Source organism: Ovis aries, chromosome 6, assembly GCF_016772045.2.
Source record: "Ovis aries strain OAR_USU_Benz2616 breed Rambouillet chromosome 6, ARS-UI_Ramb_v3.0, whole genome shotgun sequence".
Classification (NCBI taxonomy): domain Eukaryota; kingdom Metazoa; phylum Chordata; class Mammalia; order Artiodactyla; family Bovidae; genus Ovis; species Ovis aries.
The window spans coordinates 46987399-47005676 of NC_056059.1; the positions used below are offsets into that span (position 1 = coordinate 46987399).

General features: G+C 35.0%; 1 protein-coding gene across 2 annotated transcripts in view; it reads left to right on the top strand.

Moving 5' to 3' along the window:
• STIM2 (stromal interaction molecule 2) overlaps positions 1-18278 on the top strand; it is a 184083-nt gene that overhangs the window by 153167 nt on the left and 12638 nt on the right. The window contains exons 5-11 of one of the 2 annotated variants that reach the window (XM_027970914.3): positions 2432-2547; positions 5667-5844; positions 6402-6579; positions 11002-11169; positions 11431-11454; positions 11856-11956; positions 12252-12490. In XM_027970914.3, coding sequence (XP_027826715.1) covers positions 2432-2547; positions 5667-5844; positions 6402-6579; positions 11002-11169; positions 11431-11454; positions 11856-11956; positions 12252-12490 — 1004 coding nt within the window. The remainder of the gene's footprint in view (positions 1-2431; positions 2548-5666; positions 5845-6401; positions 6580-11001; positions 11170-11430; positions 11455-11855; positions 11957-12251; positions 12491-18278) is intronic. The other variant, XM_027970915.3, reaches the window with a different exon arrangement.

Genomic DNA, 18278 nt, shown 5'->3' on the forward strand with positions numbered 1-18278 from the left:
GTGCAACTAGATGCTGGAAAGAAGAAAAAAATTAAAATTGAATTCTTGCTTTTAAATAAGACAAGTTTCTAAGTTAAAACAGTATAATAGAGCATTAAGGTGGGATTAGGGTTTTTTAAGTTGTTTATGTTAACCCTGTCACTTATACGACTTTCCTTATGTTGTCCTTTGGAAAGTTTCTTTACATAATAACAACATGAAATAAACAGGCTGCTCAATATTTTGACTGTAAATGTTATGGCCACTTCTTTCTTTTAGTGAAGTAAACGTTTTCAGTTTTTAGTCACTAAGTCATGTCAAACTCTTTTGTGACCCCATAGCCTGTAGCCTACCAGGCTCCTCTGTCCATGGGCTTTCCCAGGTAAGAATACTGGAGTGGGTTGCCATTTCCTCCTCCAGGGGACCTTCCAGACCTAGGGATCAAACCTGCATCTCCTGAATTGCAGGCAGATTCTTTACCACTGAACCATCTGGGAAGCCTGAAAATTATCAGAGATCCTCAAATTCTGGTAGAATTGTTGAGAAAACATCACACTTAATCAAGATAAGTTTTTCAAAATAGTGAACATGTTACTACAGAAGAAAACTTATAAATGTAGAAGTTCAACTTTTAGGTCAGCCTACTGGTGCCTTTTTGAATGGAGGGGAAAGAAAAATTGGCATAGTCTTCATCGAGCCCCTTTTATGTGGTAATAGAGATTAGATGAGTCCATTCAAAGGGGCAGTAGCAATTAATTACCTAAGTCACAAAGCTTTTTGTAGTGTAACTGTAGATAAAAGAGCTATTTGTAAGAATGTATAAGAAAATGTATTACACATTCCAGTTGTACACATACCTACAGTAATTCATTATTTTCTTTCCTTTCTGTGACTTTAAAATACTATTACATCTGTAGTAGGTAAACTATGTTAGGTTTCATATCATGGTTATCTTAAGCCTTTTACTGTGTTTTCTGTATTCTGTAATTCTGTTACCAGAGCTTATACTAAGGCTCTCTTCACCTGACACATGCCTCCTCATTCCTTTCAGACCTGTGTGAACTTCCCTGACATCCTCACCCACGCAGGTAGAATCCCTTCCACCTCTGGACTCATATTGAACTTTGCGTAAAATTCTGTTTTATAGTTTCATTTTTACTACATCTCATTGTCTCTCTTAAATTTTGTATACTGATAGTATTACTATCCATTCTTACACCCATCCATGCATTCATTCATCTATTACATAAACATTTATCAAGCATCTACTTTGGCCAAGCACCATGCTAGTTTTGGGGATAAAGAGATAAGACACAGTTTGCCTTCAGGCACTTTAATAAGTGTCGTATTAAAGATGTGACAAGAGCTTACACACAAAAGGTTACCCACAGAGATGATGAATGTAGGCATTTTCTATAGGGAAAGTTAGAGTTCTTTACTCTCTAAAGTTTTGTGGAAACCTCATAGGAGTTCTGTAACCTGAAATCTTCCTAAATAAAAGGTTCAGAGTTAAGTCATTGGAATCATAGATAATTGGGATTGAATCCCTACCTTACTTACTAATTATGTCATCTTGGGCAAGTTACAACCGCCTTAGTTTCCTCATTAATAAAATGGCAATTTTACATATATTATAGAATTCTTTGAGTTTGTAAAGTTCTTGGCACAGTACCCAGCACATAATACATGCTTTTTTTAAAAATTGTCATTGTTATTAACAGTTTTATTACTATTATTACACTTTGTGTCAGAAGATTCGTCTTTGTATCCCACTTGGTTGATAAATCTTAACTACTTGGCCTACTTGGATTGGAAGTCCAAAACAAAGCAATTTTATTTCCTATTTCACCTGAACCTTTTGGCACCCTGCATACTTTCTTCATTGCTAGTGAAATAGTTCTATACTTCTCATTACAAATATTCCTCAATTTATTCCCCCAACCAGCGATGACTTTTTCCTTTTCATTTATGACTTCAGTGAACTTTTAAATAGTTTAAATATTAGAATGTAAAGGCACAGGTTTTTAAAATGATATTTATAAAGAAAATGAATATGATCTAAATTGAGAATGATTAAGTCTGCTGTGTTAATAAGTAAATTGCTTACAATTTTCTTGTTGTTTATGAAATGATGGTAAAATGCCAGAGGTAATTTAATAATTATAAAATATTTTGAATTTAATAAATTTCTGAATCACATTAATTTATAGCATAAAGAAACCTTTTAGAAAACAAGAACATCAACATAGCAATGAAATTATTGACATACAGTATTTGCACTGCTAAGCTTGCACTGAAAAGGTTTTTGTTGCATATAATAAAATATTAAATTGCATTTGGGTGAACTCTTAATCATCACTAATATATATATAAGTATTAAGTATGTTGCTGAAATATTTAAATGTACATCCTAGTAATATTTTTAATATATATGTATTTTTTAAATAAACAGGATAGCAGTGCATGAATTTTCATTTATGATCTCTCAGTTGAAAATCAGCGACCGGAGTCATAGACAAAAACTTCAGCTCAAGGCACTGGATGTGGTTTTGTTCGGACCTCTAACACGTTAGTATTCTCTTGCACAAAATATGATGCAAAAGAGTAATCAGATCATCTGTTGTTATTTAAAGAAGGAAAAAGTAAGAAAGGTAGTAGACCAGAAGAACCCTCTGTTGGGTAAAAAGTACTATCTTAAAAGATTTATAGGATGAGATTTTCTGTCATTGAAATATCGTGTGTGGTATTTTCAAGGCTGGTTACTGATGTAGAAAGTTGTAAAACTGTATGTAAGTTGATTAAATTTTTAGATTTAAAACTCTATAGTAGTTTTAATGTTTGTTATTATAGTTCGATATTCACTAGAGTCCTTTTTAAAAAAGGTGCATTCTCACTATCTTGATGACGTGAAATAATAAATCCTAACTGGACTTTATTAATTACCAGGGAAAAGATTTTTAAGATACAGATCAAAAACAGTGGCCCTAGAGGCCTGCTTGAAACTGTATAAAGTAACAGACTATTCTGGCAGAAGCACAAGGTGGAGAATATTATTTAATTGTTCTGAGGAAGAACATTTAAGAAATTGCTTTGTCATATTTGTAAGGAAAATAAACCTTTTTCTTTACCTTGACAGGAATACTTTTTTCCCAGAAGGGAAGTTTAATTTGTTTACGTCATTTAATTTCAGATTTCAGAAAGCTTTGGGGGAAAATTGTTTGAAGAGTACACATTTTAGAGGAATTTTATTTTTCAAAACAGAATAACTAAATTAATTCTAGAAAAAATGGCTTTCACAAATTATAAATGAAGAAACTAATGTTTGTTTTACCTCAGTTTTTGCAGTTAAGAGGCTTATAGATTTCTATGATACTGTGTTGGGGGTCCCCCTGCTTAAAAAAGGGTTACTGGAGAGGTTGGATGCATTCCATGAGTTTACTGGTGGTTCTTTTTTGGCTCAGGCTAAAAGAGCAGCTGGTGAAACAGCTGGAACCCCGCTTTGTGAGAGTTGGTGGAAATGCACTGTTGGTGGGAATTACAAACCCTAGGAAATAGAACACTATTGAAATGCCAGGCGTTCCATGGAGATGATACCCTTTCTAACCTTTTCCTTGTCCTGAGTTTTCAACTGAATCTATTAGGGATTGTCTTCTGTGAGATTCACTCTAGTTTTTTCATGTGAATTATTGGTTAAAATAGGAATTAAACTATAGCATTTGTCTCTGTATACAGATTGATTGGGGATATTTTTATTTTATTGATCCAAGAACAAGCTATTCTGTAAGCCAAACAGTATTATCATTTGTAAAGAAACCAAACTAGTCTCAAAGAATGTTGAAAACAAATGTATTAATAAACAAACCAGTTTAGAAGTTAATGATGCATTACCTTTTTAATGTGTTTGTCTTAGAATTATTACTTGAGTGAATGAACCTTATGGTTGGAACACCCACATTAAGACTATTAAAAAGAAGAAAAAAAAAAAAACTAGCAGTATCAAGTGAATGGAGATACATTTTAAATGAGTTTTCACTGAAATCCTTACCAGTTCATGGTATTTGTTGTATAGTTTGAGACTTGTCCATCTTTTTATTATTATTTCTGGTGATTATAGTTCAGCCTGAATAAGTCTCATATTTGAACTAGAGCCTGAGCTGAACCTCTCAGTCTGAGGCAGAATAAAAACAAATCCTTTTGAGACTTGAGCCTTCTGCCAAGGAGTGAAGAGAGAATCTCTTTCACTGTAGGTGAGGGTATCTGCTCTGAAAATATGAAGTGCTGAGGATCTCTGGCATAGAGCAGGCTGTTTATCACACTATATAAGCATACACGAACCCTAGGCTTGTAAGCCTAGGGTTCATTTCTGTGGCGCTCTTCATCTTGTCAAACATGGAAACATGTTAGCAGCAAACATCTCCTTGCTGCTAGAGGTATGGGCAGCTAGGCAGTTTTTCACTGAACACCTATAATCTCTTTACAAGAAATAATACATCATGTTTTATTAGTTACCCTGCATCCCTCAATTGAGCCCCTGCTTTCAGAGATAAACTAGGAAATTATTTGACTAGCGGTTTCTGTGTTTTGTATTACTGAAGATAATAGGCCCTGGCTCCTTACTCCTTACTTTAGAAACAAGTAAGTGTTTAGAAACAAGTAAGTGTAGGAGTTACTTCTATCCCTGGGACCTGTTTCCCTCAAGTCACTCAGATCTCTGACAAAAAACCACCTAAAACATGGCTTGTCATGATCATTTGACCCGTGGTTTCTCAACCTTGCCACTATTTGCATTCTGGGCTGTATAATTCCTAGATAATTCTTTCTTATCACCAGAGTGGGAGCAGGAAAGAGATTATCTTGTACATGATTGGGTGTTCAACAGCACCCCTGGCCTCTACCTACTAGATACCAGTAGCAAATAGCCCTACTTCTACTTCCCAAATTGTCAAGCAAAAATTGTCAAATGTCTGCTGGAGGGAAATGTCCCTCTCAGTTGAGAATCACTGATTAATCCTAATTAGTTACATGGCTACATGCTTGGGAAGAAAACTTTCTGGTGAATGATAAGGGTTTCAGTTTCTGTATTAAAGCATGGCCACTACCTAACTTGTCTGAAGGAAGGGAGTTGGGCTGGTGATGGTGAAGCTCGTTATGACTCTTCACCCCGTAGAGGACCATTCTCTGTAGAATGCCCCAGGAGTTTTGTCACTAACTGCTGTACCAGCAGGGGCATAGTGCATCCTTGTGGGGTTATCTCTGCCCCCTGTTGTTGTTTAGTTGCCCAGTCATTTCCAGCTCTTTTGTGACCCCATGGACTATAGCCCGCCAGGCTCCTCTGTCCATGGCATTTCCCAGGCAAGGACGCTGGAGTGGGTTGCCATTTCCTCCTCCAGGGGACCTTCCTGACCCAGGGAACAAACGTGCATCTCCTGCATTGCAAGCAGATTCTCTACCACTGAGCACTGGCGAAGCCCTTGCCTCCTATAGGCCTAGTGTATCAGGTAGTTATCATAAACTCATTGATGATTTGAAGAAAAAGTTTGTAAAAGGCTGGGGCTTATATATGGGAGGGACATCTTCATATTTTGTTTTGTTTTTAGATATCTACTACTTTTTAAATTAAGTGGCCATGTGTATTGAGATTTTGTGATACTCAAAGATTAATTGGCCATCTGTAATTCTTTTTATAGGCCCTCCTCATAACTGGATGAAGGATTTTATCCTTACAGTTTCTATAGTAATTGGTGTTGGAGGATGTTGGTTTGCTTATACGCAGAATAAGACATCAAAAGAGCATGTTGCAAAAATGATGAAAGACTTAGAGAGTCTACAAACTGCAGAGCAAAGTCTAATGGACTTACAAGAGAGGTAAGTAGGTAAAAAAGGTTATAAATCTTGTTTATGTGGGACCGTACAGTTTGTGAATATGTAATATGGGCATGTGCTTATTCATTTGTATTTAGGTTGATACATATATCAGGAATTGTGTGTACACTCACTTCCTTTCAAATTTTTAGAAAGGTCATAATTACAAATTTGTTAAAAAAAACTATGCAGTAGGGAATAAATGGGTATTAAAAAGGTATGCATTAGGGAATAGATGGGTAGAAGACAAGTGGAAATCAAATGTAGGTAGAATTACATGTGTAGTTAAATTTTATTTTAAACATGACTTAAATAATTATCAATTTTTTAGAAGTGTTTTTCCTGAAGAGTGTTTCCATGCTATTTCCCTATTTTTAGCCCAAGATAAACCAAATAGCTATCTAGTAGGTTACCTGATGTTTTTGTTGTCCAAATTTAAGATAAAATAGAAACTGCTGCAAATTGTGATCGAAACATGTATATTATTGCTTGATACATATTCACTAAAATAATGAAAGTTTGGAAACTTTTATGAGGAATTGTCATGTTTATTCTGTAAGGCTTGAAAAGGCACAGGAAGAAAACAGAAATGTTGCCGTAGAAAAGCAAAATCTGGAACGCAAAATGATGGATGAAATCAATTATGCAAAGGAAGAAGCTTGTCGACTGAGAGAGCTGAGGGAGGGAGCTGAATGTGAGCTGAGTAGACGTCAGTATGCAGAGCAGGAATTGGAACAGGTATTTACATTTGAAAGAAATGTTTGTGAGGAAATTTGTATTGCTACTCTGAGGATTTTTTAAAAATTTTGTTCCGTCTCCTACATTTTGTTCCATCATATATTCTTCCTTGGTCAGTAGTAGGGTCACCTGTCCATATTGTTAGCACTGGGCAGAGTTCATACAGCAAAAAACAGAGAACCAACTAAAAGATGAAGTTAGCATTGTGTTCACTCATGAAGTCCTAGCCCATGCCACGTTGTCTTGAGTAAACCTAAGATGTTTATTTAACATCTGTAGTATGTGTCCGTTTCTGACTATAACCTAGTAGTAAAGTATTACTATATATAACGTTAAACTTCTCTGCTCATGTTAATAATCTCTATTAAACATCCATTTGAATCCTGTTAAATGGTTTTAGAACATTCTGTGGTACAGATTTTGAAGTTGTCCAAAAGGTGTCCTTTCCAATATCTGCTTCTACTGTGCATTTACTCAGGATGGAATTCAGGCATTACACTATCCTTCAGAGAAGGTGGGGAGGTCACCGGAGAATATCTTCATAGGTAGATGTATTAGTTTTCTAATTCTGCTATAAAAAATTACCACAAACTTAGTGGCTTAAAACAACACATCATTATTATCTTAGGGTTCTTGCAGTCAGAGTCTAAAATAGGTCTACAAGGCTGCATTCCTTCTGGAGGCTCTGGGGAGGATCTGTTTCCTTGCCTTGTCCAAATTCTAGAGGCTGCCTGCATTTCTTGGCTCATGGCCCCTTCCTTCATCTTCAAAGCCTGTTGCTCCAGCCTCTGCTTCCGTAATCTCATCTCCTTCTTCTGACTTTGACCCTTTCTTTACTGATAAAGAATCTGAGGAACAAAACGAAGACAAGAAAGTGTGTTCAAGTTTAGAGAGTGACTTGTAAGACAGGGCCAAGAACTTAGGTATTCTGCCTCCCACTTTGCTTCATGCACTGTTGTCTTCTCAGTCAGGTGCCAAACATGAAATAAAAATTAAGTAATGAATGAGTTTTGGTTTAAACTTAGACTCATCAGAAAATGTTCAGTGTATGGTACTAGTGCCTTCAGGATTGTCATTTTTGGAAGGACTTGTCTGACTGAATGCAGCTATCTCTTTGGTTAACTGTTAGCTTTTCTTTCTCTCATACCTTAGACATTGTCTTTTGAGTCTTTTCCCTGTAAGGAGTTTGTTCTCTAAAATGACTCCTAGATTTATTTTTCAGTCTGGTCCTGTTTACGTGACAGAACCTTCTTTATACAGAATGTAGTAAAGAAGCAAGGAGTTCACAAAAAAAGCCTAGCCAAATTACCCTGTGTTTGAGAATTAATTTTATGTTTTTTACTCCTGTGACAACTCCATACCTATTCTCAATGAGAATTCAAGCCTTGGTTTTTTCGCAGTGCTAAACTAAAAAGTTTGATAACTGTTTTTCTGATGTTTGCAGATAAGAAAGAACAAATCAGAAAGCAGTAGAGGGAAATCTTCTATAGAGACATAAACTGAGGGCATGTTGTAATGGAGACTGCCTCTCAGTGAGAGGGAAGACACCATGTAAAGAAGGACCTCTTAATCACAAGTATTCTAGTTTGGAGTTTGGAGCCTAGAGGCCTTGCACTCCATGCTAGACCCTAAGATTACCAGGATATTACAACCCAGCACAAATTTAATAATCCTAATGAGATCCTCAGTCAGTAAGTTTAAAGGAGAGAATTGGGTATTTAAAAAGAACTCCATCCAATATGATTATAGTAATAAGAAACACAATTTTATGAGTGCTTACTGTGTGCCAAAACTTTATGCTGTGTACATCATTGCAAATGGTTTGCTCATAAATTTTAATCCTCACTGTACATAGATACATTCTCATTTACAGATGAGATGTGTATGCAGAGAGGTTTAATAACTTGCCATAGGTAGCACAGCTATTATGTGGCAAAGGAAAGATTACATGTGTCTTATTCCAAAGTCCATGTTTTCCCGTACTGCTATTAAAAGCTTTGTTTATAGAAGCAAATTTAACTAGGAAATTAATTTACATATTGTGTCACATAATCCGCAGTTCCACATAGTTTAAAGCTTTATTGTATTTTATGTGATGGGTAATCAACTCCTCAAAATTAAAAGGCAGAAAAACTGGTACATATTTTGTTAATTTCCATTAAACAAGAGCTTTTGGATGAATAATAGTACCACTTTATATTTTGTGTGGTTTAAATACATAAATTATTTTGTTCTTAAAGTCTCAAGGAACTTAAAATCAGGACAAGTCATAGTACCCCTGTTATACACAAAACAATAAGCCTCAGAAAGGAAAGAACTTGTTGAAGCTCACAGAGGTATACATCGTAAAGTCAGGTCCAGAAGCCAAGTTTTCATATACTTTGGTTGTTTTTGTGTGTGTATGTATGTGATACCATGTTTTTAGTTATTACTGTTTCAGTCCTAAGACACAAAAATTATATAATTATTATATTTTGAAACAACTTAATTCATCATTTGTAAAAACTATTAATTATTCAATTTTCACTGCATCTATTTCCCTCTTTATTGAGCTCTTTGGGGGAAATACATTTATGGACACAATATTAAGGAAAATCTTAATGAGAAAAACATGGGCGAATTTGTTCAGATTATCTGTATACTTACCTGACAATGAAAATTTACAGAAATTTTAGCTTTAGAAGACGACGGGCATGTGACCTTCACTTTGTAGTGTTACATAGAACTCCGTGTCACAGGACCTGAGCTCAGCTTCTTTCTTGAGAGATTAGCAGGGACGCCACAGGGCTCTGCCAGCTGTCTTATTAAGCACAGTATTGTCCCAAGCATATTGCGTAGCTAATCGTGTCAGGCAAGTGTTGCTTATGATTTGTCTTAAGTAAGTAAGTGTTGTTTTACTTTCCCTGTTAATGTCTATATTTTGAATTATTTACTACCTGTCTGATGGTTTTAGAGTTTTTAAAAGTTTTTAGAAAACTTGAAAAAGTTTTAAAAAGTATTTCTCTACATTTTTTTTTCTTGTAGTATCTGACAGCTGTTCTCTTTATCAGAAATTTGTGTCTAGTATTCTAGTTTACCCTGGCAGGTAAGGTTTACTTAAATAAATTAGATTTCATCAGATCAGACGTTCCTTTGCACGTTAGTTTAGGGATGAAGTTTCAGTTTACTTAACTTGGGAAAAATTAATTTGCAGTTCTGGGGCTCCCGAAGCAGGATGCTCCATAGTTCACTCATCGCTTTGTCTGAAGGTCTGAATATGTATGCATAATTTCATAAACTCCATCCTGTATCTTTACACATCCTTAGCTTGAGCTCTTGCTAGTTTTTAAGTGAATCATTCCTAGAATAGGTTATCTCTTCCTCTGTGTCATTTTCTTAGACTGTCCCTAAGAGGTTTTTTGTTAGCACTTAATGCCACCTCACAAACTCACACACTAAGCATTTTAGTTTTCTGTTTATTGTCTGGCTCCCCTAAAAGTTAACTAGAGGAAAAACTTACACATTCTGACACGGAAGCTATTCATAGTTTCCCTTGGAAAAATCAAGATGAATCTCACTCATTGTCTGTTTTCTTGAAATTTACATTTGGTCTGCAGGTGTTAGTTTATCTACTTTTTGATATGTGAGAAGCAGGAAAAAATTAAATAGAGGTGATATAAGACAGACTATAAGAGGCAAATGTGCTCATAACAATGAGAAATAACTGTCATAAAGAAGATGTCTGAAAACATTTTTTAAATGGTGTAATTACTTTAAAAATGAGTGCATAGTTATAGTTTATAGTTCCCAGCAGAGTCTATATAGTGTGTAGTTCCCAGCAGAGTCTATATAGTGTATAGTTCCCAGCAGAGTCTATATAGTGTATAGTTCCCAGCAGAGTCTTCTGGGAACATTAGAAGGGGTAATAGGACAAGTATTCACCCTGTTTTTGATATTTCTTCATATTCTGTCCATAAACAAACAAAAAAACACATTATGAGAAAAATGTAATCCATTTCAGTTGTTACATGCCTTGGGTGTTTGTCTCTCAGTTGATTCTGGCTATTATAAAATGTGAAAATGCAGTATTGCAACCTAAGAGAGATGTAAGCTCCCTCTCACCCTCTGTCTTTTTACAATCTTGCTTAGTGAGTTTAAGATGTACTTAAACCTTTAACTTTGGTTTTAATGTTAGAAATATCATTTTAGACTGTGATTTTACGAAGAGTATAATTCAAATTGCTTTTTTCTTGTAAATCTGGTACTTAAAAAAATCTTAATTTCTTTTTTTAAAAACAACTTAATTTAAATAGTTTTTAAAAAGAGAAATTTCTCTTTCTCTCTCCAACCTCTGCCACTTTCCTTTGCATCTCTTTCTACCTCCCTCTCCTCCACTCCTCCTCCTCTTTCTCTCTCTTTTTTTTCCCCCTCCCTCCCTCTCAGGTTCGAATGGCTCTAAAAAAGGCGGAAAAAGAATTTGAACTCAGAAGCAGCTGGTCTGTTCCAGATGCACTTCAGAAATGGCTTCAGCTAACACATGAAGTGGAAGTCCAGTACTACAATATAAAAAGACAGAATGCTGAAATGCAGCTAGCTATTGCTAAGGATGAGGTACTCGACTATATTGACTAAACTTTCTAACGTTTCTAAAGGGATTAACCAGTTGGTGTATAAAGGCCTGAATAAAATTTGTAGTATCACAGATTCTTTCATGAATTGGAACTTAGTGGGTAGATTGACTCTTGTAATCATAGGCTGTAAAGTTACTTTTTTAAGAGAAGGGTATACCTTTCAGAATGACCTTAGTATCATTTAAAAATCATCCCTACTATCATGATCATAAATGTTTTATACAGAGCTTTTCTCCTCTAGGTTGCTGCTTCATATCTGATTCAGGTTAGTAGTTACTAGAACTTAATGTCTGACTATTAATAATTGTGTGAAATTATTGAGTCTTATTCTGATTTCTAGTGAAAAAGAACAATAAAAAACAGTGCAGTCACTAACACCTCCATTGCAGTAGGATATAGTTTATGTTCTTCTAGTTTTAAATAGAAGAGTCAGGTCTTTCTGATCCATGGAAATAAAGAGAAAAAATTCTCCAGAACAAAGTTTGGCTTAGGAAAGCATGCTTTCGCCCTCATCTGTTTTCCTTTTTTAGAAAATAGGGCTATGTCTTGGCTAATTAATTCTCCATTGATTTTATAATTATTAATATAGTCAAGACAAAATAAACCTTATTAGTGTGTGTTTTTTTCCCCAAACTGAGCCTTATTTTTCTCTCCTTGGGCTTTTAGGCAGAGAAAATTAAAAAGAAGAGGAGCACAGTCTTTGGAACTCTGCATGTTGCACATAGCTCCTCCTTAGATGAGGTAGACCACAAAATTCTGGAAGCAAAGTAAGAATCTTATTGCAGTTGTCTATTTTTATTGTGTAGAAATAAAATTTATAGACAGTTTGTTTTAATTTGTAATTATAGACAATTTTTAATTTTAATTTGTTATTTATAGACAATTTATATTTTAATTTGTCACTTAATCATGTTTTATTATATCCTTTATGCTAATTCCAAGAGGGGATAATTTCTTATGGAAATTGGTTAACTGCCTTGATCTACTGATATAGTTGCCTGTTTTCAGTGCTATATTAAAGACTTTTGATGCAAGAAGTAATTCCTATATTGACTTTTCCAGGAAAGCTCTTTCTGAGTTGACAACTTGTTTACGAGAACGACTTTTTCGCTGGCAACAGATAGAGAAGATCTGTGGCTTTCAGATAGCCCATAACTCGGGACTCCCCAGCCTCACCTCTTCCCTTTATTGTGATCACAGCTGGGTGGTGATGCCCAGAGTCTCCATTCCACCCTATCCCATAGCTGGAGGAGTAGATGATTTAGATGAAGATACACCCCCAATAGTGTCACAGTTTCCCGGTAAGTGGTTAGTTCAAAAAAGAGTTGATACAATTTAAAAATTAACTTTGTACCATACCTTTTATGAATCATTTGCTTTGAAATCTGTAATAAAAATTTAGTTAATTCTTCATTTTTTTTTCTTTTTGTTCATTGTGTTTGCTGTTTGAGAATACTGTGTAAGGTATGTGTGGTATACATATGTATATATGCATATATAATAGCACATCATACATTGTATGAATGAAATGCTGAACTTTGAGGCAAAACATCTTTTCATATGATAGCATTATCTGTAGTAGAAGCTGAAAATTAGTGGAAGACCTTAGAAACCTAAGTCCAATCCTAGCTCTGCCACTCACTAACCAACTCTGTGACTTTGAGCCAATCAATTTATTTTAAATTGAGTTGCTGTCCCAATAGGCATATTTCATAGTATTTAGTTTTGCTTTTCCAATTCTGTCTTTTTATTTGAAAATATTTTCCTGCTGTATTTTACTCATAAAGCACTAAATCCATTCAACTTTAATCAAAGTTAAATGTGTTTATGTTTATAAAACAAATTTTTTTTGTGCTGGAAAGTGGTGCTTCTCCCAGAGGTGGTTTTAACATGTACAATTTTCATTATAATTGCTTTGTTATGTATGCTCTATTCTTTGAAGATGTTTACAATGTTAAGAGTACATTTTGATAGAAAGGTGAAGTTTTAATATTTTATAATTTATTAATATTTGGAATTTTTGCAAGGTTACAGAGATTAAATTTAAAATATATATTTCTTACATTAGAAATTATTTGAAGAACTATTTATCCTTATTATTGCTTGTCTGATACGTTTTCCCAGTCTTTGTAACCCTTTTGAAACAGTATCTATAGAACAGGATTCCAAAGAATGGAATGCAAAATTTAATCATTTATCAGTTGAAAACTTACACAGAAGTTTGAGACAAATCATGATATATGATGATTTTCCAGTTTAAATTTTTCTGTCCAGTTGTTAGAGCTTTCCTAAAAGTTAAGATTTAGAAAGTGTTCTAATTGTAAAGCAATTTTATGAAATAAAGCCCTAAATATTTGAAAATAATTCGTCAGTGACCTGTTTGCTTGTGTTCATATTTGAGATTTTAATTATCTAGTTTAATGGTAGACAGGTAGTACAGGCAGACTGGGGAGACACTAACCTCTTACAAGAGGAACAGGGGAGAGGGCAGATTGTACGCAGTATTTACTGTATTTACATACTGCAAGTGTGACCTCAGTCATTTCACCTGCCACATGCTGCAGAATAGTGATGATTGCAAAGTTTTATCTAGATGTGGGCCGGCTCTTCTGTCAACTTGTGTTTATCAGAATTATGTGCCCTTAGGCTGCCTTTAAGCTTGCCGTATGCAATACTGATTCATAAGTATATGGTTTTGTTTGAAAATGATAGCTTTTTAGTTACAGTTTCTCCTTAGAAACATTATTCAATATCAGAAGTATGTATATATGTATTCCCTAAAATTAACCAGTTTTTTTCTTTCCTTTTCTTTTAAAGTACTTTTTGATTAGGACAAGATATCTACATGTGCATTTAAAACAAAACTTACAATTAAATGTGAATAATTTCTTTATGATTGTGATATACAGAGAAATCTGAACTTTTAAAAATAAGAAAGTACAAGAACTGATTTTAAATTCAGTATGATGTTTTAGAAATGTTGAAATTTATTATCTGTGAAAAGTAAGTTATACCAGAGATTACACTTTGAGAGCTCTGTCTCCACCCAGTGGCGCAAAAGTAATACTCTGTTTACTGACAGAAGCATAATTTCTAGACCTGATAGATAAACTCTTGGAAGCAGTACTAGGGTCTAGGGTAGAATGAAGGATCTTCATTATATATCCTTTAAAGCAGTTTTAAATCTGCACCATGGATGTGTGGTAAATTGTCTTAAGTGTGAAGTAATGACAAGGAAACCTGCCTATGGTATGTTAAGTGCCAAATAAAAGATTATAATACCATACACAGAATAATATTGTAATATTGTATATGTTTAAGTATGTACAAATAAAAAAAGAAAATATTATCAAAGGTTAGCTCTGTGTGGATAGGAGAACAGGTAATAGTTGTTTTCCTATGACCTTTATAGTATCTACTAAATATTTATAGTGGGATTGTAGTAGCAATTTATTTAAAATTTCTTACCATAAAGCTCTTCAGATATGCTTTAAAATGCTGAAAATAAATTACTTATTTACTATGAAGATAACATTTTGCTTTATTCATCTTTCTTTTTCTCTGAAAAAAGAAAATACGTCACCTCCCCGTCCTACTAAAGTTGTTGTGTGTCTTCTAAAGCCTTTTGTACTTTTATTACATGCAACTGTAGCTGTAAGCAGTAGATATAATTGGTTGTTTAAAAATGTACATAAATATTATCAAGCTGTAGGTATCATTTCACAACTTTTTGCTCACCGATATGTTTCAGAGAATTTCCATGCTTATATACAGATTAATTAAATTCACTAAAACTGTTTAATATGAGGTAACCACAGAGACATTACTTTATCAACAAAGGTCCATCTAGTCAAGGCTACGGTTTTTCCAGTGGTCATGTATGGATGTGAGAGTTGGACTGTGAAGAAAGCCGAGTACCGAAGAATTGATGCTTGTGAACTGTGGTGTTGGAGAAGACTCTTGCGAGTCCCTTGGACTACAAGGAGATCCAACCAGTCCATTCTAAAGGAGATCCGTCCTGGGTGTTCTTTGGAAGGAATGATGCTAAAGCTGAAACTCCAGTACTTTGGCCACCTCATGTGAAGAGTTGACTCATTGGAAAAGACTCTGATGCTGGGAGGGATTGGGGGCAGGAGGAGAAGGGGACGACAGAGGATGAGATGGCTGGATGGCATCACTGACTGGATGGACGTGAGTCTGAGTGAACTCCGGGAGTTGTTGATGGACGGGGAGGCCTGGCGTGCTGCATTTCATGGGGTTGCAAAGAGTCGGGCACAACTGAGCAACTGAACTGAAGTGAACTGCTGAACCACAGTATATTTATTTATGTATTGTAATAATAAACTAAGATCGTGGCATCCAGTCCCATCACTTCATGGCAAATAGAAGGGGGAAAAGTGGAAGCAGTGACAGATTTTATTTTCTTAGGCTCCAAAATCACTGTGGATGGTGACTACAGTCACAGAATTAAAAGATGCTTTTTCCTTGGAAGGAGAGCTATGACAAACCTAGACAGCATATTAAAAAGCAGAGACATCACCTTGCCAACAAGGTCCGTGTAGTCAAAGCTATGGTTTTTCCAGTAGTCATGTACGGATGTGAGAGTTGGACTGTAAAGAAGGCTGAGCGCTGAAGAATCGGTGCTTTCAAATTACGGTGCTGGAGAAAATTCTTGAGTCCCTTGGACTCCAAGGAGATCAAACCAGTCAATCCTAAAGGAAATTAACCCTGAATATGCACTGGAAGGGCTGATGCTGAAACTGAAGCCCCAGTACTCTGGCCAGCTGATGTGAAGAGCTGACCCATTGGAAAAGACCCTGATGTTGGGAAAAATTGAAGGCCAAAAAAGAAGAGGGCGGCAGAGGATGAGATGGTTAGATAGCATTGCCAACTCAATGGACATGAGTTTGAGCAAACTCCAGGAAACAGTGAAGGACAGGGAAGCCTGGCATGCTGCAGTCCATGGGTTTGAAAAGAGTCGGACACACCTTAATGACTGAACACATACACAGTAGTAAACTACAGTTTATCCATTTTTCTGCCAAGATAGGTTCTTTCTCCTCTTATGCTCTTGCAAAAAACACTGCAGTGAGTATCCTTATCTCTGTCTCCTTTTTCCTGACTTGGAGAGTTTCTCTGGGTGGACACATAGAAATCTCTAAGTTGTTGGGAAGGCATTTCTTAAGAGTTGTTGCCAAGTTGTTTTAAAAATGGTTTATGAATTTTCAGTCCTCCCATTTTGCTAATATATGATTTTATGGCTATAGATTTTCCTCTGAGAACCACTTTACCTACAAGTTTTGATATGTGTAGTTTGATTGTCATTTAGTTTTAAAAATGTTTCCAACTTCTAACGTGTCTCTTCCTTGAGATATTAATTACCTGGGAATATATGTTTTAGTTTCCAAATGTAGTATGTTTGTTTTGTTGTTTATTTGGTCCTTAATTTTTAAAAAATATCTTTACTTATCAATTTCTAATTGTATTCTGGTTAGAGATTTGCACCTGTATAACATTTATTTTTTGGTGTCTCCTGAGACTTGGTTCATAACCTAGCATTTATTTGATTGAATATTTAAAATTTTGCACACATATCTGAAAAATATTTTCCTAGTTGTTAGTTACAGGGCACTACATTGTTAGTTAAATCATGTATTAGTTATGAAAAATCTTCTATATACCTACATTTTTGTCTACTTTTCTATCAGTTACAGAAAGATGTGTTAAGAACTCTCATATTTATCAGTTTATTCTAGTGATTCTGCTCATTTCTGTTTTATATAGTTTGAACCAAGTTATGTGGTGAATACAAGTTCACTGTATCATTTTAGAAGATTATTCTTTTATGATTATGCAGAGGCTGCATTACAGCTAGCTAACAGTACTTTTTACTTTTCACTTTCATGCATTGGAGAAGGAAATGGCAACCCACTCCAGTGTTCTTGCCTGGAGAATCCCAGGGACAGGGAAGCCTGGTGGGCTGCCGTCTATGGGGTCACGCAGAGTTGGACACGACTGAAGTGACTTAGCCGCAGCAGCAGCAACAGTACTTTTTGCCTTCAAGTTTGTATTATTTGATATTTAAATAGCTAAAAGAGCTTTCTTTTCATTAATATTTGCCAACATAATATTTTCTCTTTCTTTACTTAAAGCTTTTTCCATCATCAGACTCTAGAATATGTCTGTATAAGAAATAGCAGTAACTGCTACTCCATTGCCTTCTCTTTGAGGATCTCTGTTGCCAGCTATGGTCAACTTAATCCATTTACATTTAATCTGCTTGTTGATCCATTTGGATTTATCTCTGGCATATTTGTCTATTTTCTACACCTCTTCTCAGCTTCTCTATCATTCTCCTAAGGTTCTTCAGATGCTTTAATTTTAGACACTTCCCTCCCCATCTTACATATTAATGTTGTCTAGTATTTTCTTTTGAATACCCTGCAAAAATCATTTTTTATTGTTTTATTCCATCATTGTTGAGAAATATTTATGTATTTCTCTGTTCATTGTATTTTCTTTCTTTGCTTTTTTCTTCTTCCTTAAAAATACATTTTTTAATAAAAGTTCTTTCAGGGAGTGACTGGGAGTGGTAAATTTTTTCTTTGCCTGAAAATGTCTTTTTTTTCACTCTCACTTTAGGATAGTTATTTAATAGGATATCAAATTCTAAATTAATAATTGTTTCTCCCATAGTATTTTGAGAGCATTTTCTGGCCCCTTATTGTTACTGCTGAGAAGTTCTAGTAAGGTAGATTGTTCTCATTTCTTTTTAGTTAATCTCTTATTTCTCTCATTGCCTAGAGAATATTTTCATTTTCTTTTATAATATAGTTCTATTATAATATAATTAGGTATAGAATTTTCCCCAGATACTTGGTATGCTTTTGAATCTGAAGATGTATGTCTCTCTCTTTTTTTTTTAGTTTTTTATTTTTTAAATTTTAAAATCTTTAATTCTTACATGCGTTCCCAAACATGAACCCCCCTCCCACCTCCCTCCCCATAACATCTCTCTGGGTCATCCCCATGCACCAGCCCCAAGCATGCTGCATCCTGCGTCAGACATAGACTGGCGATTCAATTCTT